This window comes from Callithrix jacchus, chromosome 3 (genome assembly GCF_049354715.1).
Source record: "Callithrix jacchus isolate 240 chromosome 3, calJac240_pri, whole genome shotgun sequence".
In the NCBI taxonomy this organism is placed as follows: domain Eukaryota; kingdom Metazoa; phylum Chordata; class Mammalia; order Primates; family Cebidae; genus Callithrix; species Callithrix jacchus.
This window is the reverse complement of record NC_133504.1, coordinates 53154748-53178629: the sequence shown is the minus strand read 5'-3', so window position 1 is coordinate 53178629 and position 23882 is coordinate 53154748. Positions and strand designations below refer to the sequence as shown.

At 40.6% G+C, this 23882-nt stretch overlaps 1 protein-coding gene across 2 annotated transcripts in view; it reads right to left on the bottom strand.

The window, feature by feature from the left end:
- Positions 1–4368: 4368 nt before the first annotated feature.
- Positions 4369–23882, bottom strand: part of FREM3 (FRAS1 related extracellular matrix 3) — a 107115-nt gene continuing 87601 nt past the window's right edge. For both annotated transcript variants that reach the window (XM_002745319.6, XM_035292902.3), the window contains exons 7-8: positions 13856–14005; positions 4369–4910 (exon numbers count right to left, since the gene is read on the bottom strand). In XM_002745319.6, coding sequence (XP_002745365.4) covers positions 4669–4910; positions 13856–14005 — 392 coding nt within the window. In that variant the 3' untranslated portion in view covers positions 4369–4668. The remainder of the gene's footprint in view (positions 4911–13855; positions 14006–23882) is intronic.

Sequence of the window (23882 nt, the reverse complement as noted above, 5' to 3'; positions counted from 1 at the left end):
AACGGAGAGCAAAAAAAAAAAAAAAAAAAAGCAGGAGTTGCAATTCTCGTCTCTGATAGAATAGACTTTAAAGCAACAAAAACCAAAAGAGACAAAGAACGACATTTCATAACAGTAAAAGGATCAATGCAACAAGAAGAGCTAACAATCCTAAATATATGTGTACCCAATACAGGAGCACCCAGATACTTAAGGCAAGTTCTTAATGACTTACAGAGAGACTTAGACTCCCACATAATAGTAGTGGGAGACTTTAACACTACATTGTCAATATTAGACAGATCAACCAGACAGAAAATTAACAAGGATATCCAGGACTTGAACTCAGACCTGAAATAAGTAAACTTAATAAACATTTACAGAACTCTCCACCCTAAATCCATAAAACATACATTTTTCTCAGTATCACATCACACCTATTCTAAAAGTGACCACAAAATTGGAAGTAAATCACTCCTCAGAAATTGCATAGCATTTCACAGGTTTAAATGAAATATTGGTTGGCTGCTTGTTTGTTATTTTCCACCCTTATTCCTTCCTGTCTCCATTGTTAAGCACATTTATTGGCACAAAAGAGGTTTTTAATACCCATTTTTAGACTGCATTCTAGCCTGGCAATAGATCAAGATTCCTGTTCTCTCTCCCTCTTTCTCTTCCTCTTTCTTTCTCTTTTATTTTTTTTCTCTCTTTCTCTCTCTTTGTCTTTCTTCGAAAAAAAAAATTTCTTGTTCAAATGTGGCCTAATTTCTTGTTGCTTCAACAAGGTGAAAACATGTGGAGCCCTTCCTTCAATGTTCGTGCTTAGGAGACTCTCTGATTCAATTTCTTTTAGCCCTTGGAAGATGGATGTAATTGTGGACATAAAAAAATCATAAACACCCACACATGCATACAACACATATTTAGTGAAATTATTTCATATTTGTTGACTACTATGTTAGAAATACAGTACATTTTTACTTATTCAGAATGGCCCAAGAAAAGAAAGAGGAGGAAGCTCAAGTATACTTAGTATCCACCATGGCCAGCCAGCTGGAAAGAGCTGAGGCAGGGTCAGGACTCAGTGAGAAACATTCGTAAAAAATCACTACATGGGGTTCGCACTGATCCCATCCTAGCACAGACTTCCTCCTCACTGGGAGCCCTACCCCACTCAGCCCTATTCCTGAGCCCTTTAAACATGCTGTCTCACCAATGAAGTGTTCTGTCTTAGAAAAGGTTGCTGTCGACCTCACTCACTGAGACTAGGAGTGCATTCTGTGGCAGGATGTGCCTATACCTTTGCTTTAACATTCTTTGAACAAGTATAAGAGTTGCTTAATTTCAAAGTTCTTCTTCAGTTAATATATTTCTTGTAGCATTATGTCTATTTAGGTTAAGCACTTCTATTCAAAACAGATAACTTTACAATTCAAGATACTTCTCAACATGTATATTATATATTATGTAATCTATTAAAATATACATGAGAAATATATTGATTCTGATATTGTAAGAGCAATAAAAATTATTATCCATAAAAAGACATTTATGGATCTTAAAGTACTTGGGGACAGCGTTACATCTGGTTTTTATTAAGGCACAAGACAATATTGAGGACCAGAGTGACCCAGAAAGAACTGGAGCTTTATTTTTTTGTTATTTATTTATTTATTTTTGGGATGGAGTCTCACCTGTTGCCCAGGCTGGAGTGCAATGGCACAATCTTGGCTCACTGTAACTTCTCCCTCCTGGGTTCAAACGATTCTCCTGCCTCAGCCTCCCAAGTAGCTTAATTACGTGTGCAAAGATGTTTTTTTCTATATAAGGTAACATCCATAGGTTCCAGGGATTGGGGCAAGTCAGTGCTAAACATTCCTGCAGGGACCCTATGAAACGTCATCATGAGGTCATTATGATCTGTTTAATTTCCTCAATTTCATGAATAGCAACAACTTGCTAATGAGCACATATATTTACCGATGTAACTATAGAGTAAGTTTACAAAAAATGATTGATAATCTCATTACCCTAATACAAAGTTATTGCCATTTCCAGGCATTTTTCTTTTAGACTTTTCCATATGTTTAAGGACTGCAATAGCCACATGGTCATGAATACTCTAGAATTCATACTATTCTATTAAGTAGATGTCCTATAATTCAGTTAACCAGTTCCTGAGTATTGGGCATTTAGGTTGCTTATAATTATTTATTATTATAAATAAGGTTAGGAGCAGCAACATTCTGCTGCCTTAGTGACAAAGCTTTGAATGCTTAGCTGGAAGACTCTATAGCCAACGATAGAGTCATCAGTGTTGGGTTGCTCCCCATAGTTCACTGTCTCCCGGGCTGAACCCGGGCAGGTACAGCAGTGCACCAAGGACCTATGACTGGTGTCTCTGCTCCAGTAAGTGATGGCCCTTAACTGCCTGTCTTTTTCATTCACCCTGTCAGTGGACCCCTTACACTGGACCCTGGGTACTGGAATAAAATATACAACGTGTTTCCATTTAAAGTTTACACACCCACAGCAACATCATGGGACCTCTAGTGTATCTCCATTACACTTTCCAGCTCTGAGAAAACGCAAGTATTAAGTGAGAAAAGAGTACTTAATATCTTTTTCTATGAAAATGTTAGCATAGGGGAAGAGCATATCAGGGATGACAAATGAGCCTGATTTTCCATAGTATGCAATTCCATTCCTGGTAGGAAATCAGGCATTTTTTCACTTTTTCGGGCCACTAGATTACTTTCATTATTGAACTGTAGAATCCACTATAAGTCATAACTAGAATACACCAGGTTTTATCTTAGAAACCTAAAAATGTAATTTTGTTTCTCCGGCACGTCTTAATGAGTAGAAACTGGAAATGAAACAGACTTTATAAAAAGCACTGTTTTTAATATCCCTCACCCCAAAATATGAATGCCTAAACACTGCATACATCTGAGTGTACTTAAGTAACAAAAATTCAATGAGAGAGAGAAACGATGATTTTCTGAAAAATACTGAAGGACTGGAATTAATTTCAAGTTCCAAACAGAATCTTCCATAATCCTGACAATGTGAATTTCACCTGGGCACACAGGAACTCAGCAGGAAATTCAGTTGTTTCTTCATTTGGGGCCCAAATCAGGGCCTCTGCGGGGTCTCTTAGGTATATCTGAGAGTTATCTTCGTCCATGTGTAGTTTTTCTATTACTTTTTTTCTAATGTGTGCGAAAGAAACATATCTCATTAACCTGAAGAAGAAGTCCAATAAATATTTGTTGAATTTAAATTAAAAGATGTCTGGGCCGAGCACGTGGCTCATGCCTGTAATCCCAGCATTTTGGGAGGCTGAGGTGGGCGGATCATGAAGTCAAGAGATCGAGACCATCCTGGCCAACATGGTGAAACCCCGTCTCTACTAAAAAATACAAAAGTTAGCTGGGCATGGTGGCGTGCACCTGTAGTCCCAGTTACTTGGGAGGCTGAGGCAGTAGAATTGCTTGAACCCAGGAGGCAGAGGTTGCGGTGAGCTGAGATTGTGCCACTGCACGCCAGCCTGGTGCCTGGTGACAGAGCAAGACTGTCTCAAGGAAAAAAAAAAAAGGATGTTTGACCCTGGTAGTTGGGCAAATTACATGGTAAGGGAGGGTGATTTTTTGTTAGTAGATATGCGCTCAGACAGGAATCAGATGGAACTGGAAGAGATCTTAACAGAAATCAAGTCTAAACTTCTCATATTACAGAGGGAGAAGTGAAGTCAAGAGTTACAAGGTAGCTTAAAAAATATTTTCTCTGATTGAGAAAATGAAAGTCTAGCAAAGAAGCAAAACCTGGGCTAACAGTAGACGAGGACTTCTTGACCTATATATGCAGAGAACCTTTTTAGCCCCATTCAGTATTTGGACAAAATACTTCTGGAAATGTTTTCTGTTATACACCATGTTGGCTTGAGAATAAGTTAAATAAATGTCTGAAACACAGATTTTAAAAAAAGATCTGCACAAGAAATACCTAAAAAATAATGGTGGGGCATAAAAATGTGGCTTCAAAACAATTTGGAAACTTTGATTTATGCGGTATTGGTCACGTCTATATATAGTGTCAATTTAACATTAAATAAGAACCAACTGGGCAGTTTGTGAACCATGCAAATCTTCAACTTTTCTTTCTTTTCCTTTCCATTACTTGCATTTTTATCACTTTACTGTTTATTATCCTTTTTTACAAAAGAGTGAAAATGAATGGAGAGTTGAAAAATTTCCCTACCAAGTAGTCTGATAAGGACTCGTGAAGAAAACTGGAAGAATTAGCTAAAAGAACTTTATCTATGAAAAGAGAGACAGTTGAAAACTGTTTCATATCCAGCATCAATCAGTAAAGAGAGGTTAGTCCTTTGATCTTACCTTTTAATTTAATTGATGACAAGGGTTTCTTGCTTTCCTCAGAAACAAAATAAAACAAAATAGAAAAAGAACATGAACACGGTCTAATTCTTTGTGGGCTAAATATTTTCTCTCTATATATATTTCTATCTCCATGCAGTCACATAAATTACATTTCCACATATCACCAGAATATAACATCAATGACAATATCATTGACACACCAGAATTGCTAACATCTATAAACAGTAGAATTTCATTCCATTGTTAGTAGACATGCCTTGGCTGTTTTATTCCCTCTTAAAGTCTTTCAATCAAAGGAACTACAAGCACTCAGCTTACAGTCAGTGATGGTATCCTTGATGAAAACAGTAGTTTTATTTGGTTCTCCAAGCACTGCACCCACAGGCATCTGAAGGTGTAATTCAAACTTCTCTGGGCCTTCCAAGGTGGGCTGTCCCATGTCATCAAGGATAGTCACTCGGAATGTCTGCATGCGCACTCCTGGAGCAAAGTCCAGATTTCGGTTGATGCCAACATAATCTGTTCCAGCTAGTGAAAAAGAAACAGGCACTAGTGAGACTGCAGGATTTGTCGTAAGTTTTCCTTCAGAGAAAAATGAGCGCTCTCATCAACTCTGTGGCATTATCCTTTGTACTCAACACTCTCAGAATCATATATGGTGGGTTTGGTCCCCAGAAGGGGGAACTTCCATGTTCTACCAAACGCCTTATAGTACCTTGTGCCACGCCCACATGCCATCCTCACCAGGACTCTACGCATCTAGACCAGGCACACCACCTTCCAACTACTTCCACCAAGATGCCAATGATTTAGAAGGATCTGTGAAGGCAGCTTTAATTTGAAATGAAAGGATTTGGCTTTCTTATTTTTAACCTTGGAGATAAATATAATACATTTTTTTAATTAGGTTTCACTCATTTACTTTTGCCAGACATCTATTTTAACCTCACAACATTCTGCTCAATTTTATGAAGCCATGAAGTTCTGCCATTCTTTGAGTTGTAGGTAATCATTTCTGCAGGCCAGCCCACCTCACCATACAGCTTCTTCGCGACTTATTTGAAAAGTCATCAAATGTAACGATAGTCATGTATGATAATCAATGGAATTAAATAGAAACAACCCCGAGTGATATAAATATAAAAAGAAATTGAGGAACAGGACATTTATATTGTCTCAAGGTACTTCTCCATAAAATATTTATTAATTTCAAAGGAAAAAAAGTGAGTATAGTGAGGAACCTTGGCAGATACTACCTTACCCAAGTGATCAAAGTTAATAACCACCAGTAATGGGATAAATGGAAACTATGTGCCATTTGATAGAATACAATAGGAGGATAGTATCATCCTTGTGATATTCCTGCTAAAGATGCATTACCTGAATCTAATTATGGAAAAACAACAGACAAACCCCAATTTGGAAGACATTCTACATAGTATCATAACTGGGTTGTACTCTTCAACAGCATCAAGGTGTTGAGAGGACTGATAAGAAAACAGAAGCAGACATGACAGCCAAATATAACGGCTGCTTTAGAACTGGATTCTTTTGCTGTAAAGTATAATTTGAGGACAGCTGGTGAAATTTTAATGAGGTCTGAGTAGATTATGGAAATGTATCAAGTTAATTGCTCAGTTTATGCTTGTTTTGTTGTTACACAAGAGAATGTCTTTGAAGGAATTACATTGTAAATTTTCTGAGACACGGTTCCAAACTTACTCTCAATGGTGGAGAAAAAAAAAAAAGCATCTCACTCTACTTACTGCTGTTTGGTAAATTTGAGATTATTCCAAAAATTTTTTTCAGAGGCACCAAATAATGAAATTAAGAAAACAAAACGAGGCCAGGCCCGGTGATTCATGCCTGCAGTCCCAGCATTTTGGGAGGCTGATGTGAGCAGATCATTTGAGGCCAGGAGTTTGAGACCTGCCTGGCTAATATGGTGAAACCCATTTCTTTTTTTTTTTTTGAGACGGAGTTTCGCTCTTGTTACCCAGGCTGGAGTGCAATGGCGCAATCTCGGCTCACTGCAACCTCCGCCTCCTGGGTTCAGGCAATTCTCCTGCCTCAGCCTCCTGAGTAGCTGGGATTACAGGCATGTGCCACCATGCCCAGCTAATTTTTTTGTATTTTTTTAGTAGCGACGGGGTTTCACCATGTTGACCAGGATAGTCTCGATCTCTTGACCTCGTGATCCACCCGCCTCGGCCTCCCAAAGTGCTGGGATTACGGGGGTGAAACCCATTTCTATTAAAAATACAAAAATTAGCAGGGCATGGTGGTGAGTGCCTGTAGTTCCAGCTACTTGGGAGGCTAAGTCTCAAGAATCGATTGAACCTGGGAAGCAGAGGTTTCAATAAGCTCAGATTGTGCCACTGCACTCCAGCCTGGGCAACAGAGCGAGAGCCTGTCTCAAAAAGAAAGAAAACAAAACACAATTATAGTGAAAATTGCTGAGGCAGGAGAGTAATGGAGAAAGCTTTGTATCTCATGCACTTTGACTCAAATCTTGGTTTATTGCTTGCTTGTACTAATTCTTTAACCTCTGTGAGTCTCAGTTGCTTTTCTTCACCTGCAAAATGGAGATAATGATAGCTACCTTATAAGGTTTATCGTGAAGATTAGAGATAGTAGAGCAGGGATGCTAACACAATATCTGGCAAATAGCAGGCATTAAAAACATAGAAGTTATAACTATTAATGTAACAAGTTATAATCATACCTGGTAAATATATACATAAGATTAATATAATTAAGTAACCTGAGAAGATGTCAAATATTTACTAGGTTCAATGGATTATCAAGTATAAACCATTGCTTCTGCAACTCTACTTGTTAAACCCATGAATCACCACCCCAAGCATGGACGTTACTTCTATTAGTTCATCCCTACCAGACAGCCAGCAGAGGCGTGATTACTTTTATGCAAAGAGGTTTATCTAAAGGAATCTAAATTTCCCTTTCAAACCACAAGCAAAAAAGTCCAATGAGCCAAATGGGTTTATTCACTCTTGGTTTCATGGATACATACAGAGTGAGACATGACCCTCGCATGTCTGGTCAGGAGGCACTGCCCAGTAAGAGGCAGCAGGGGCAGGACTCATGGGGAAAACAGTCTGTTTTCTGAAAATTTTAAATTTAAATTTTCTGTCTGGCCCTCTCTGAAAATTTTAAAAAGAATGAAGAAATGGGGAGGGGAGTGCCAAGATGGTTAACTAGAAGCAGCTAGTGTGTGCCGCTCTCATGGAGAGGCGAGAGAGTAGGGAATAAACATACAAGCTCTTTAGCTGGATTATCCGGGTGGACACACTGGGATTCATCAGGGAAGCAACATGACCCACAAAGAATAGAGAAGAGTGAGACAGGACGGCTGCCCACCTAGGACTGGGGCAAAGCCTGGGAAGGATCCCCACCGTGGGTAAATGGTGAATATGTGTCTCCTGGGACCCACAGTTTTCCATGAACCTTTGCAGCCCTCAGCTCAGGAGATCCCCATGACCATCCCCACCACTGGTGCCTCCAGACAGACATAAACAGCTATGTGGAGACTAGGCAGAGCTAAAGCTCAGGCCTTGGACCCCTGGGAAACCTGGCACCAGCAGCTGCAGGTCCTGTTGCCTGGCATGCCCCCAGGATAGGGGTCGAATCAACAGAGCTGCCGAGCAGATGGGCTGCACACCCTGCCTCCACTGCACTTGCTAAACAGACCATAGCATGGCCACTTGAGCTTGCAGGCTGGTAGCAGCCCCGTACTTCCCTGGGATGGAGCTCCTAGTGGTAGCAGGCAGGCCTGTCAGTTTTGCTGCTCTGCAGCTCTGGCCCCTGCAGTCTTCAGGCTCTGAAGAGAGCAAAAAGATTGAGAACTAATGTGACCCCCAGCACAGCACAGCTGCCTTATGGAAAAATAGCCAGACTGTTTTCCCCATAAGCCCTGCCTCTGCTACCTCTTACTGGGCAGGGCCTGCTGATCTGGGACGCCAGCCACCCCAGCCCCACCTAGGCTCTCAGCTGGTAGCAGCTCTGTACTTCCTTGGGATAGACCTCCCAGAATTAGCAGTGCCACCGTTTTTGCTGCTCCACAACCCCCGCTCCTGCTGTGCTCAGGCTTGAGCAGGGGTTGAGGGAGCAAAGAGATTCCACACTAACTCAGGCCTCCAGCCTTACAGTGTAGCAGCCTTACAGAAAAGTGCCCAGACTGTTCTTCATTTGAGTCCCTGCTTCTGTTACTCCTCACTGGGCAGAGCCTCTCAACCTGGGAACCCAGCACAGCCACCTTGTCCCCACCTTCAGTCATCGGTGGCTCTGCCTTTCTCTGGGGAAGAAATCCCAGAGGCAATGCAAAACCTCTCAGCCGTTGCAGCTGCTGTGGCACCGCCCTGTCTGCCCTCTGGCTGGGGAAGGAACAAAGGACTGGTCAAGTCACTGGCACCTCCAGCATGCCACAGACACCGTACAAAGGGGAGCTCAGTTTCTCTCCTGTGAGCCCTCACTGTCTACTGTTCACCAGGCAGGGCCCTCAGCTCAGGACTGCAGAGTGGCTGCCCTGCCCCTGGTTGAGCATTCCCACTGGTAGTGGCTCTGTGTCTTCCTGGGGTGGAGCTCCCAGAGGCAACTGACAGCCCCTCTGCCACTGCCACGACAGTGGCTCTGCCAGTGCTGTCCTCAGATTGGGGCAGGAACAAAGGGTTTGAGGGCTTTACTCCCAGCTCTAGCATGCCAGGTGCCATATGGAAAGGTGCTAAGTATCTATTCTTTGTGAGCCCCTAACTCCCTGCTTTTAACCAAACAGGGCTCCTGGATCAAGCCCACGGCACAGCTGCTCCACCTCCTGGCTGAGCATTTCCACTGACAGAGGCTCTGCATTTCTCTGGGCTGGAGCTCCCTGAGGTGACTGAAAGTTCCTCTGTGGCGGCCACTGCAGTGTTACTGTCTTTGCTGCCCCCAGACAAGAAAAGGAACAAAGATTCTGAGTGCTTTACTCACACCTCCATCTCTCAGCTGCCCTAAGGAGAAGAGGCCATTCTGTCCTTCCTGTGAGCCTCCTGGACCCACTGTTCATCATGAGGCAGGCCCTCCCCAGACCCCCAAGCTTGGACACACAACGCAGCCACTCTGATTGGTAGCAGCTCTCTGTTTCTCTGGGGTAGAGCTCCAAGAGACAAGTGAAAGGCCCTCTGCCGTTACTACGGCTAAGGCCCCTGTCCCTGTTGCCCCCAAGCTGGAGAGGGAATGTAAAGCCTGAGCTTGCCCCCGGGTGTAGTGTGTAGCTTAGGTGTGCAAAACTGAGATCTGCAGCCAGCACTCAAGTGGGAGAGGAGCCCACACTGTTAGAGAGTGCTGAGGAAAATGGCTGCAAATGACAGAGGAGCCACGTGGCTGAGTAACACCCTGCCTGCCAGCCATGACACTTACACACCATCTGCTAGATCACAGCCCAAACGTCAACACCAAAAATACTTTGCACATACCACCCTGTGAAACCAAGGACAAGAATTCAGCTGCAAATGAAGACCCTGAACAAAGCCTTGGCCCCCTGCTGAAAACATCCAGAAACAAAATCAATGGACTATGCTAAGATTAAGCCACCGTTAAAGGAATATCAGCCCAACAGATGAGAAAGAACCAGCATAAGAACTCTGGCAACTCAAAAAGCCAGAGTGTCTTCCTTCCTCCAAATAACTGCTTCCCCAGCAATGGCTCTTTACCAGGCTGAAATGACTGAAATGGCAGACACAGAATTTAGAATATGGATAGGAATAAAGATCATTGAGATTGAGGTGAAAGTCAAAACCAATCCAAGGAATCTAGGGATAACAATAAAATGGTATAAGAACTGAAAGATTGAAGAAAGAACCAAACAGATCTGACAGAGGTGAGAAACACACTACAATAATTTCATAATAAAATTGAAAATATTTATTTTTTAATTAATTAATTTAATTTTTTGAGACAGAGTTGAACTCTGTCACCCAGGCTGTAATGCATGGCTCATCACAGCCTCAACCTCCTGGGTTCAGGTGATCTTCCCTCCTCAGCCTTCCAAATAGCTTGGACAACAGGTGCATGCTGCCATGCCTGGATAATTTTTTTGTATTTTTTGAAGAAACGGGTGTTTTGCCATGTTGTCCAGGTTGGTATTGAACTACTGAGCTTAAGCAATCTACCCGCCTAGGCCTCCAAAGGTGCTAGGGTTAAAGATGAGAGCCACTGTGCATGGCCAATTGCAAGTATTAACAGCAGAATTGACCAAGCTGAGGAAAGAATCTCAGAGCAAAAAGTTCTCTGAATGAACACTAAAACCACCTTTGTTTAAAAACCAAATTAAAGTTAAAAACGAAGAAAATAGAATAAAAAAGAATGCACAAAACTTCTTCCCAGAAATGTGAGATTATGTAAGGAGACCAAATCTACTACTCATCGGCATCCCTGAAAGAGAGGGAGAGAAGTCAAACAACTTGGAAAACATATTTGAAGATATCGCCCATAAAAATTTCCCCAACTTCACTAAAGAGGCCAACATTCAAATTTAGGAAATGCAGAGAATCCTGCCAGATACTGAACAAAACAATTATCCCAGGACACATAGTCATCATATTCTCCAATGAAAGAAAAAAATATTAAAGGCAACTAAAGAGAAGGGACACGTCACTTATGAAGAGAACCTCATCAGACTATCAGCAGACCTTTCAGCAGAAACTCTACAGGCCAGAAGAGATTGGGGGCCTATATTCACCTCCATTAAAAAAAAAGAAGCTCAACCAATAATTTCATATCCAGCCAAACTAAGCCTCATCAAATAAGGGGAAGGAAGATCTTTTTCAGACAAGCAAATACTAAGGGAATTCGTTACCACCAGACATAACTACACGAGGGTTTTTTTTTTTTTTTTTTTTAATGGAGTCTTGCTCTATCACCCAGGCTGGAGTGTAGGGGCACCATGTCGGCTCCCTGCAAGCTCCGCCTCCTGGGTTCAAGTGATTCTCCTGCCTCAGTCTCCTGAGTAGCTGGGACTACAGGCGCTCACCACCACACTTGGCTAATTTTTGTATTTTTAGTAGAGTCGGTGTTTCACCATATTGGTCAGGCTGGTCTTGAACGTGTGACCTCATGATCCACCTGCCTTGGCCTCCCAAAATGCTGGGATTACAGGTGTGAGCCACTGCACTTGGCCACAAGAGGTTCTTAAAGGAGCACTAAATATGGTAATGAAAGACTGTTATGGCCACCAGAAAAACACATTTAAGTACATAGACCATTGACACTATAAAGCAACTACACAATTGAGTCTGTATCATAAACCAGCCAACAAGAAGATGATAGCATGAAATATCAACATATCAATATTAACCTTGAATGTAAACATGCTAAATGCCCTAATTAAAAGGCTACAGAGTCACAAGTTATATAAAAAAGAAAAACCCAACTATATGCCAAGTACCCATCACACATGCTATGACAGCCAGAGCTTCAAAGTAAAGGGATGGAGAAAACTCTACCAAACAAATGGAAACAGAAAAAGCAGGGGTTGCTATTCAAATTTCATACAAAACAGACTTTAAGCCAACAGTGATAAGAAAAGACAAAGACGAGCATTATATAATGGTGAAGTCTTCAGCAAGAAGACTTAACTATCCTGAATATTTATGTGCCCAACAGAGGAGCATCCTGATTCATAAATCAAGTACTTAAAGACTGATGAAGAGACTTACGTAACTATACCATAATAGTGGGGCTTTCAACACCGTATTGACAGTATTAGACAAACTGTCAAGGCAGAAAAGTAACAAAGATATTTGGGACTTGAACCTAACACTTGACTAAATGGACCTGATAGACATTTATAGAACTCTTCACCTGCAACCAACAGAATATACAGTCTTCTCTTCTGCACATGGCACATACTCTAAAATCGACTATACCATTAGCCATAAAAAATTATCAGCAAATTAAACAAATTCAGAATTATACCAACCACACTCTTGGACTATAGACCAATAAAAATAGAAACCATTGGGAGGCTGAGGCAGGTGGATCACGAGGTCAAGAGATCGAGACCACCTGGTCAACATGATGAAACCCCGTCTCTACTAAAAATACAAAAAATTAGCTGGGCATGGTGGTGCGTGCCTGTAATCCCAGCTACTCAGGAGGCTGAGGCAGGAGAACTGCCTGAACCCAGGAGGTGGAGGTTGCCGTGAGCCGAGATCGCGCCATTGCACTCCAGCCTGGGTAACAAGAGCGAAACTCCGTCTCAAAAAAAAAAAAAAAAGAAAGCAATACCAAGAAGATCACTCGAAAACACACAATCACATGGAAATTAAACAGCATTCTCTTAAATGACTTCTGGGTAAACAATGCAATAAAGGCAGAAATGAAGACTTTTTTTGAAACTAATGAGAACAAAGATACAACATAGCAGAACTTCTGGGACACAGCTAAAGCAGTATTAAGAGGAAAGTTTATAGTGCTAAATGCTCACAACAAAAAGTTAGAAAGATATGAAATTAACAACCTAATAGCACACCAAAAGGTCACAACTGCAGATGAGAAAATGTGGGCATCAGTGTACGTGGAAATGTCCTTTTCTTTTCCTATTAGGTCCTGCCCTTTTTAATGATAAAACAACTTACAGGTACTCTAGAAGAAATGGTATCTAGAATTGTGCCTTGCTGTCAGCTAGGCCTTGGTCATCCATGTCAGGAAATGCTAAGGTGAGCAGGGGATGAGGACATGCTGTTTGAAGGTAACAGAAATACCTGAGTCTGAAGTGAAAACCTCCCATACTTCAAAGGTCTAATACGTGATGAAATTCTTCCAGGAAGTGGGACTTGCTTTGCCATTATGGGAGTAATTTCATCTGAAATATTGTTTATTTAGGAATCTGAAAATATTTTGAACTTTGGAAAATTAATTTGAGCCCACAAAAAGCAAGTGGGTAATAAATAAATAATAAAGGCTGCTGTTTAAATAATGTATTTATTAGGCCAGGCGTGGTGGCTCATGCCTGTAATCCCAGCACTTTGGGAGGCCAAGGCGGGTGGATCAGGAGGTCAACAGATCGAGACCATCCTAGTCAACATGGTGAAACCCCGTCTCTACTAAAAATACAAAAAATTAGCTGGGCATGGTGGTGCATGCCTGTAATCCCAGCTACTCAGGAGGCTGAGGCAGGAGAATTGCCTGAACCCAGGAGGCGGAGGTTGCGGTGAGCCGAGATCACGCCATTGCACTCCAGCCTGGGTAACAAGAGAGAAACTCCGTCTCAAAAAGAAAATAATAATAATAATAATAATGTATTTATTTTGTAACCAGAAGAAGTCATTACATATACAAACCATCTATGTGCTCAAGCCAAAGAAACCTTCAATCAGAGCCCATCAACAAAGACTAAACATACTTACACTTAGCAGACTAGACCCCCCATAAATGTGTATCATGATAATGACATATTCTTTAAATGGCCCTCTCACCTTCTGCTGACTCCTTCTCTGACTTTCTGGAGAACACGGTGATGGATGATGGTTGGGAAAGATCAGTGCCTCTTCTCCAAACACAAATCTCCACATAGCCAGCACTTTCATTGACATGATATTCAGCATCCCCAAAGTGCAGGGCAGGTTCTAGAGAGGCAGAAAAGACAAACTAAGAATGCTTCAGCCTGCCTGGTATACCATCTCCTCTGGCCCTGTGTGAGCCTGGGCATTCTCGTAACTGTCAGACATGACAGACCCCATAGGTCTTGTTTTTTTATATAGTTGAGGGAGAACAAAAACAAAAACGCACAAAAAGCCACATCAGAGTCACATGCTATGACTTTGACTCCAGGAAATGCCAATGAGATGAAGTCAGTTGGGATGCTATTCATTTTTGTGTTTTAAGAACTATCCATTGCATAGAAGAGATTTTCCTATTGGGGAAAATTGGCCAATCAGCTGTAACTCAGGCAAGTCCGCTATTGTTTGGGAAAAGATGGTGTAGAAGTTAGAGAGGCTTTTTGGTGGGGAGAAAATTGTTCTTCCTGTGGAGGGACAGTTGAGCCAGAATTCTGAGTTTGATCACGGTGGCTGTTCCTTTTCTTAGGGCATTTGCTGATTACAGGGACAGGGAGAGATGGAAACCCTGGGGCAGTGGATGAATGGGAAGAGAGATCCTGTTCGCTGAGATGCCAGAAGCACTCCACCAAGAGGCCAAGAAGTGGCTCCATAGAAAGAGATGGTTGAAGGAGACCAGTACAGGCACCAGGCTTCAGCAGCAGGTGGAAGGGAATCGTACATCTTCTAAAAGGAGGAAGAGGTTGACAATGTGAATGTTGCTTTGGCCAAGCAAATACACCTATCCATACCCAGTTCGCTCTGTTCCAAAAAATAGCTTATGAACTTAGCTGATAATTTAAAGTATATACAAGGCTTAGCTGTAATACCTACTATATGAACTGTCATTGAAAAGGTTTTGAGATGAATGCTTTTGTTGGCTATAACATCTGGAGGCAAAAATTATAAATATTAAGAAGCAGATTCACTGTGAAGAAATGACCCCTTGAGCTTGTCAAATGGAAAATTAGTTATGGAGATGACACCTTTGCAAACATATTGCAATTCAGCAGAAGCATATCTGAATTTAAATTCAAATTTTGGAGGCTAGAAATCAGATTTAGTAACTATTATTTGCTTCAGGATATATTTTAGTAAACTGCTTAACTGCTGAGAAAGTAGTAGTAACAGAAACACTGCTAAAAGGTTTACCATGGCACACAAGACCTCTCCCAGTCTGATTTGAGTTCATTTTTTGCTGAACCATCTGGTGCCATATTGACACTATAAAGCACTCTGTGCCTTCTGTCCCACTTATACCAATCAGCTCCCAAAATACTGAACACAGCAAGCGTTTATGAGCCTCCATCTTCGTTGGCAATTTTCTCTGAGCTGGAATGTGTCAATTTGGCAATTGACACATTCATTTTTTTCAGGCTTTGATAAAGAGTTGCCTCCTCTGGGAAGCCATATGTAGTCCCTCAAGAAATTAATTATTCTTCACTCTGTGCTTCCCTAACATTTCGAATAGTTCTATAACTGTGGTAATGGAACACACTTGCAATTTGCTCACCTCAGGCATATAGCAGGCAGGTGGCCTGCACTCAGATAATGGTGGTAGAGTCATTCTTAATTTTCTTTTTAATGAACATGTAGTAATTGTACATATTTATGGGGCACATAGTGGTGTGTTGATATATATAAAGCATAGTGATCAGGTCAGGGTAATTTGCATAACCCATTCTTCCTTCTCATACCAAGAACTTTCTCCTCGTTATTGCTAATGGGTGCTTCTGATGTCTCCACGACTGGGACAGGAAAGAAGGAGGAGAGGCAGGAGTAGCAGGAAATTTCTTTCTTGAAGACTGTCATGGATGTCAGTACTCTTTGGTCTTGGAAGATGGAAGAAAAGCTGATTCTGTTTAACATGGGCACTTTTGCAGATTCTTTAGAGATCTCTCACTCCTACAGTTGGGTATCTCTTACTTGCAGTTCTCTTGATGATGATGAAATAGCTATATTCCGGGCTGGTCACTTAATCATTCCTCAACTATTTAGCATTTGGCAGTACCTCTTTTCAGCCCTTTAGATGGCACTTTTGGACAAGACCTAAGACAAGTTCATTCTGACTCATTCTTGCATGCATGGCTCACATTTGGTCCATGGCGACCTTTTCGCATCCTCTGCCTTGATAAACTCTAGGAATACTACTTAGCCCCAGTGCAGTCCCTCTCTTTTGTTCACCCACCAAAGCAGCCAATCAGTTTATCTCCCACATTGAGAGTTTCTGGCAAAGCCAGGTCCCAGTTCATTGTGTTCCCACTTTGCAGGTAGCACACATCATACTGCCCAAATGGTCTTCTTCGAACCCCCCTCTTGATTTAGCACTGCTTTAAAATGCAAAAATTCTAACATGCTGCCCTGTGTTTTTATCAGACCTCTATGACCTGTTCTCAGGGTCAGGGACCATATTCTGTACGCCTTTGTATTTTTAGTGATGCAGTGGCTAGCATATTGACAAAGTCTCAAGAATTTGTCAAATGAACAGTTTTACCTCTGTTTTGATATGTTTGGAACTTATTACAAAGTTTTTTTAAAAGTTTGAACAAAATTATTCGCGTTTTTAGTAGAGAAAATATATGGTGTGCATTGAAGGGCAGGAAGTGAGAAAGCTAAAAAAGTTTGATCAGTTATACTGTTGTTCCGAGAAAAAACTGTAAGAACTCAAGCCTCTGAACACAGAAATATATAAGACATGAGAGGAGGATAGTGTCACTTGGAAAGAATGTCATGAAATTCTTTCTAAATGCTCTATGTATTGAGCACCACGAGATCTGTCAGAATAGAGAAAACAGCTCCTCCATGTAGCACAGAAGAGTTTCCCAGTACTCTTTACCTTAACTCTGTCTGGGAAACTGGGATGCTAGCAGTGATTCTGAGGACGGGCAATTAGGAGAGTGCGATGCTTTGGCCACATCATCCTTATGTTAAATGGATTCCAGAGCCATATGTTTTCATCACCTTTAAGGGAGAATGTCCTTTAAATGAAAATAGAAAAAGTAAATATGACAAGGTCAGAAATTAAGCTCTCAAAGATATAAGATTATCATTTAAAATGAGTTCAGTGATCATAATGCCAAGTTTTGCAGGTGAGGTAACAGAAACCTGTTGGTAAACTGAGAAAGCACCCAGAACAGAATGGATGCCAAGAGATGGAATATAGGAAAATTTTTTTCCAGTTGCCTCAGGATAGAAAACAGACTCTAGAAACAGACTGGTAGGTGTAATCTTTAGAAAAATTCTAAGTGCTTATTTAAACAGGTTTTGAAATCTGGGAAAAGAAAGATAATGCCCATTGGTCAGTATTGGATCTTTAATATTCAATTTGGCAAAGTCAATTCAATGTTTTTTTAAAAAAATATTTTTTAGTTCAGTTCAACAAACATCTACTGAGCATCTCCTATGTGCTGTAAGCATGGTGCTAGTTACTGGGAATGTGAGGAGAGATACAGTCTTGTTGTTGAGATATTTTTGGTATAACAGGACCTCCACACCAGTTCTTTCTTTTGCTGTAGCACCTAGAATTTCATTCAGCTGATGTTCAGAAGGAGTCCTAAAGAAAATATGGTGCTATGTCTTTAAAAGTGAATGAGACTTGACCAATGAAAGAGGTTCCAGTGAAAATGTTCCAGCTAGACTGGCTAGTATGAACAAAGACACATAGCATGAAAAAGCTTAGTGTTTAGGAAGTGATGCAAGAACTTGTTTATTGGTAGTGTGTAAGGTGAGAAGAGCGGAATGTTTGAAATGAATTGAGAGAGGAAGATAATCATTTTAGGTTGATGGGACTTGACATTTTAGATTCTATAAAATGTGGAAACCAGTCTAGGCAGTGAAAAGTTGTTTGGTTTTTGTTTTCTGTACATCTGTCCAATGTCAGTGTGGGACATAATTTAGGAGAAATTAGTGTAACCCATTGGAAAGGCATTGCAATTATTCATGTGAAATACGAGGATCTAGGCGGTAGTATTAGGGATGGAGTGGAAGTGGTGAATGTAAGAAGTGCCCTGAACAGTATCCAGTGACTAATGTAGCAGCTTCGAGGATGTCCTTCACTTTTCTAGTGTTTGTGGGTGGGAGTGGGAGGCACTGTCTAACTCAGTTGGGAATACAGCAGGTGGAACAGTGTTGACTGAGGGTAAGAGAAAGAAAGATGATGAGTTTGGTTATAGGTATGTTGAATTTGAGTGGCCTGTGGTACATTTGAGTGGATATTTCTGAAAACCCTTTCATGTGTGAATCTAGAGTGCAAGAATCACGCCTCACAGTGACTCATGTCTGTAATTCCAGCAGTTTGGGAGGCTAAGGTGGGAGGATCATTTGAGACCAGCAGTTTGAGACCAGTTTGGGAAACATAGTGAGACGTCATCTCTACAAAAAATATAGAAATAATTAGCTGGGTGTGGTGGCGATGCCTGTAGTCCCAGCTTTGTGGGAGGCAGGGGTGGGGGAATCATTTGAGCCCAGGAGATTGGAGCTGCAGTGAGCCATGATTGTACCACTGCACTGCACTCTGGGCAACAGAGAGAGACATCATCTCAAAAAAATAAAAAATAAAAAATCAAGCCAGGGCTGGAGATATGATTTGGGAGTCTTAAGCATACAGATTGGGGCTAAACCCATATTAGATGGTATGATTATCTACTGTGGATGAATAAAAAGAGGATCATAGCAGGGAGCATCAACCTTTAAAGAGAAAGATCAAGTGAAAGGAGCCCCAAAAAGAGACCAAAAACAAACAGACCAAAAAAAAAAATAAGCAAACGCAAAAACAGACAAGCAAAAAATAGTTGGCAAGATGGAGAGAGAGGCATTTGAACCAGGAAAATCAAGAGAGTAAAGAATATTGAGAAGAATGAGTGGTCCCAATGTTAAATGTAGCGAGTGTATTCAGAAAGACACATGTAAGCCGACAGTGGACGTCAGTGGCAAAATCCCAAAACATAACATATGAAACTTTCAGCTGCATAAAATAAATCAACTATAGTGCCCAAACGAAAAGAGATAGGAAATCTACTCAGGAAAGTCCTGCTTAGAGACACACAGTTTTTAATGCCAGTATCTTACTATTTTGACTACTGTAGCTTTGTAAAGATTTTGAAATCAGGAAATGTGATGCTTCCAGCACTGCTCTTCTTTTTCAGAACTGTTTTGGCTATTAAAACCAATAAATCAATTCAGTACAGGTGCAAAGTAGAAATCAACATAACAAAAATCACTAGCATTTCTTTACACTAATAACGAACTACCTGAAAAGAATATTAAGAAAACAACCCCATTTACATTAAAATACTCAGAATAAAACACTTAGGCACAAACTTAACTAAGGCAGAGAAAGACCTGTACACTGCACTGAAAACTACAAAACATTGATAAAAAATTAAAGACATATGAATGGAAAGATAACCTGTGTTCATTAAAATATCTATTCTACTGAAGGCAATCTACAGATTCAAAGATCATAAACTGAGTAACTTATAATCAACAGAAATTTATCACAGTTCTGGAGGCTTGGAAGTCTAAGACCAAAGCATCAGTGGTTTCAGCATCTGATAATGGTCCACCTTGTAGTTCACGGATGTTGCCTTCTTGCTATACACTTAACATGACAGAAGAAGTGAGGGATCTCTTTCAGGTCTCTTACATAAGGGAACTAGTACCATTCATGAGGGCTCTGCCCTCATAATCTAATCACCTTCCAAAGTCCCCACCTTCTAATGCCCACCTTGTAATTCCACCTTGGAGGTTAGAATTTCAACATATGAATCTGGGGAAGACAGAAACCTTCAGTCCATTGCAGTGGCTCCCAGCATCTAGAGTATGCTGGGTTGTATCAGTGGTCTGAGACAGGTAGACAGAAGCCAGTGACTCGGGCAAGCCACAGCAAAAATTAGAACATTTATGTGTGGTCAAATCCTTTTCTTCCCTGCCCAGGCACAAGCTGTAATATCAGCTCAGTGCTGTTTCTTTTCCCCTGCCCACTCACTTTGTGGGCTAGAGGTTTTAGCTGTGGCATATGCTAGCTTGCTATTATGAACTCTAGTATTTGTTCTCAGTAGTGGCTTCTGGACATCTATAGTATGTGAGGTTGTTAGTGCTCAGAGACAGATGACACAGAAGCCAGTGTTTTGTGCCTGCCCCAGAATAGTCAAGGCATTAGATGTATGGTGTTTTTCTTCTTCTCCTTCGCAAAATAAAAGCTTGGAGGTGAGGGTTCTCTCCCAGTTATATGGCACTGTGCTAGGGCTTTGGGCAAGAGGGTATCTTGAACTCAACTACCAGCTTTTATGTACCAGCATAGTGATGTTTTGCTCAATTGTTGACCACATATATAATGGTTGTCCCATATGATCACAATACTGTATTTTTATTCTACTTTTTCTATGTTTAGATACACAAATACTCACCCTTATGTCCCAAGCACCTACAGTATTCAGTACAGTAATGTGCTGTGGAGATTTGTAGCCTAAGAGTAATAGGTTATACCGTATAGCCTGCATGCATAGTAGGCTAAATCATCTAGGTTTGTGTAAGTACACTCTATGATATTTGTACGACATTGAAATTTCCTTAAGAGATGCATTTCTCAGAACACATTGCTCTAAATAAGTGACACATGACTGCAAATGGTTTTGTATTCAGCCTGGCTATGGGAGCCTTACAACTTGTTGTTGAATTTCTCATAAAGAGAAATGGTTAGTATTTTGCTGTTGAGTCAGTATGTCTGTGGGGGGAAGAAGGGTACAGGTCTCTTCTGCCATCTTGCTCAGAAAGCATATTTTTAAAAAAGAATTTTGGATCAGAATAAGAAAGGGCATTCTGTTAATTATAGTTATTTAACCATAAATTTGGCTTTCTTTTAAGTAGCAAACTCTGGGTCAAGAGAATTATTCAGAACAAAGAAAAATAACTAGCTGTCAGAGGGGCTAAGGGACATGATATTGGAGAACGAGCACTGAACCAGGAATCCAGAAATAAGAGGCTTCTCAGATTGTTCTTGCCTTGGCTCAATATGGACACTTGGGCAAGTCACTTTAACTCTCTGGGCTTGCTTTCTTCATTTGTAAAGTGAAGAGGTTGAACTAGACGACCCTTGAGGTTCTTTCTGCCCTTAATGATTCTGTGATGCTGAAGACGTTTTGGCATTGGGATGCCATCCTTATAATTTGTTGAGGTGGAGATTAGAGGATTATGGTAGGAGGTGAGGAGGTAGAAACAGATCTGACTTGAATCATGTCAGACCTACCAGTGGAGAGTCAGCCAGTTGGCAAGGCATGGTGTCCAAATAATGTAGTAATCTAAAGTGTCATCTCTGGCAAAGGAACACTGGGCTAGAGCCAAGGAATGGGGGAATCCAGAGCGGTTGAAATAGAGAATGAGGGGAAGGGCCTGTTATTCTTGGGCAGCGGGCCTGGAATTCAGGGATACATTCTGGCCTCCAGGGAAGGTATCAAGTCCTAGGAGTGGAAACCAGAGTCTTGTTGATACTAGTGCAGGATGTGGAAAAAGAATTCTAGGCAAAAAACCAGATACCCATACATGAAATGTAGGATGGAGGACTTTGGCTCCGGACTATGGGCTTAGAAGCACCTCATCTGAAGAGTGGAATATAACTTGGGGAGCTACTGAAAAACCAGTGGCTGGTCTTCATATTTTCTGAGTCATGCTGGCATCCAGCATGAGCTGGAGAATAAATTTTATCCTGGAGCAGAGTTAACTGATTTCTTAAAATCTTCCCAACTGGTTGTAGTGGTCTTATTAAATCTGCCAGTGGCTAGTATAAAAAGGAACAAAATAATGGCGTTTGTAGCAACCTGGATGAAATTGGAGACCATTATCTAAGTGAAGTAACTCAGGAATGGAAAATTAAACATTATTATGTTCCCACTCATAAGTGGGAGCTAAGCTATGGGACTTTGAGATACAATGGACTTTGGGGGCTCAAGAAAACGACTGGGAGGTGGGTGAGGAATAAAAGGCTACACATTGGGCACAGGGTACACTGTTCAGGTGCTGGGTGCACCAACATCTCGAAATCACCTCTCAAGACCTTATTCATGTAACCAAACACCACTGGTCCACAAAACCCTATTGAAAAAAAAATAAGAAATGACAAATGCATTAGTTTAGACCTTAACCTGGGGTGCTTTCTATGTAAAAAGTAAAAAAGTTGCTTTGAACTTTGCAGTTGCCATTAAAACTATAATATGCTGTCAGCATAATGCGTCTAACAGTAAAATAATTCCAGGTCTACTTACTTCACCCAAGGTTACCTTCAAATATAAAAGTTGTGAGACTTCATAAAAAAATCTGACAATGGCTAGGAGAATGTAATTCATTCTCTTCAAGATTCAGCATAAAATCTAAAATTAATTTAACATAACCAACAAATATGGACTGTATGAGATTAAATCTCTTGTTGACTCAATGCAGAAGAACTTAAAGTATCATGGAGGCTGAAAAGACCACAAAAGTATCATGGAGGCTGAAAAGACCACACACAGCCAACATCTCTGCCTGAGAACTACTTTTTCTCAGTGCTATAATTTCTATTGCAAGCAAGGGTGAGCACTGGTCACTATGCTCTGGGAATGCTCTTTTTTCCTTTCTGTTTCCAAAGCCTTTTTTTTTTTTAGCTGTTGGGTAATGGCTTCTGAAATATTTTTTCTCATTAACTTTAAACTAAAAAATAAGATCAAAAATTAAAGATACGATATATCTAAAGCCTGTAGTAATTGTGTTATAATATGACTAGCTCTAGAAAGCATAGTAATACTATTTCTTATTTATTTATTTATTTTTTAAGTGATACTATTTCTTTGGAACAGTTTCCTGGGATTTTATAGCACAGAAATATATGTCTTTCACATTTTAAAAGCATTTATGTGTTGAAGTTTTCCTTGGTCCATAACCACATTTTCAAAATTTGAATGTGCTGATTTCACCAAAATGACACATTGTTTATGCACGATTTTTCCTTACAATGTTTTCTTAAATCTGTCATCATTATGTTAGATGCCCATTTAATGACAAAGATACTAAACTAGCTGGTAATATTTCTAGGCAAATGTTATGCAAGTTTTCCAAATCCTACTGCCTCAGGACAAAATATATAACCCTCTGTGAAACTGAGCACTTCTTTTTTGTGGCGGGTTACTAGAGTTTTCAAATCACGTACTAAAAATTGAAAGAAAGTCTTCACTAGTTGAGCAGAGACGGTATAAAGTGCTTGTATATAGAACAGACACATTTTTCATATTAACAAGTGTTCTCAATTTTATCTTGGCCTTCATACAGGGCCAGTGGAAGTTAGGTTCTAAAGCCAGGTGAATAAACATGAAGTTGTCACACATTCATTCAGCAAACATTTGTTAGGCAAATACCATGGCCTCTGCTCTCACGAAGCTGATATTTTTAAAATGACTCCCTTGGCAGTGTGGGTCAGGGAGTCGTCCCTGGCCTGGGGTAATCTTAGCCTCTGGCTGCTCCTATACTCTTTCTTTTGTCTTACTCCATGATAGTTGTCCTTATAAAACAATTTCTTCAGGTGATCCATTTGACAGGGGGATATTTGATCTCTGCTTAAGAGAGCAAACATTTCCTTGAGTTCAGCAAAATAGAATAAAAGTCCCCAGCTCTATCTGGAAAAAAAGAAAAGCTTGCCCTTGAGCAACTTGGGTACATCTTCAGGTTGTTAGATATTGTGTTATTACTTGACCTAAATGAAAACATGCTTTCGTTACAAGATTATATATTTGACTCTACTAAAAAGGAAGCATTATTGGTATCTAACGTGTGCCTAGACTGGTAAATTATATGTAAAATCCTAACCCTGAAAAATGAATGTATGCTTTTCCCAATATTTTCTTAAACAGTCAATTCTGAAGGACATATGTTTTATTTCTGA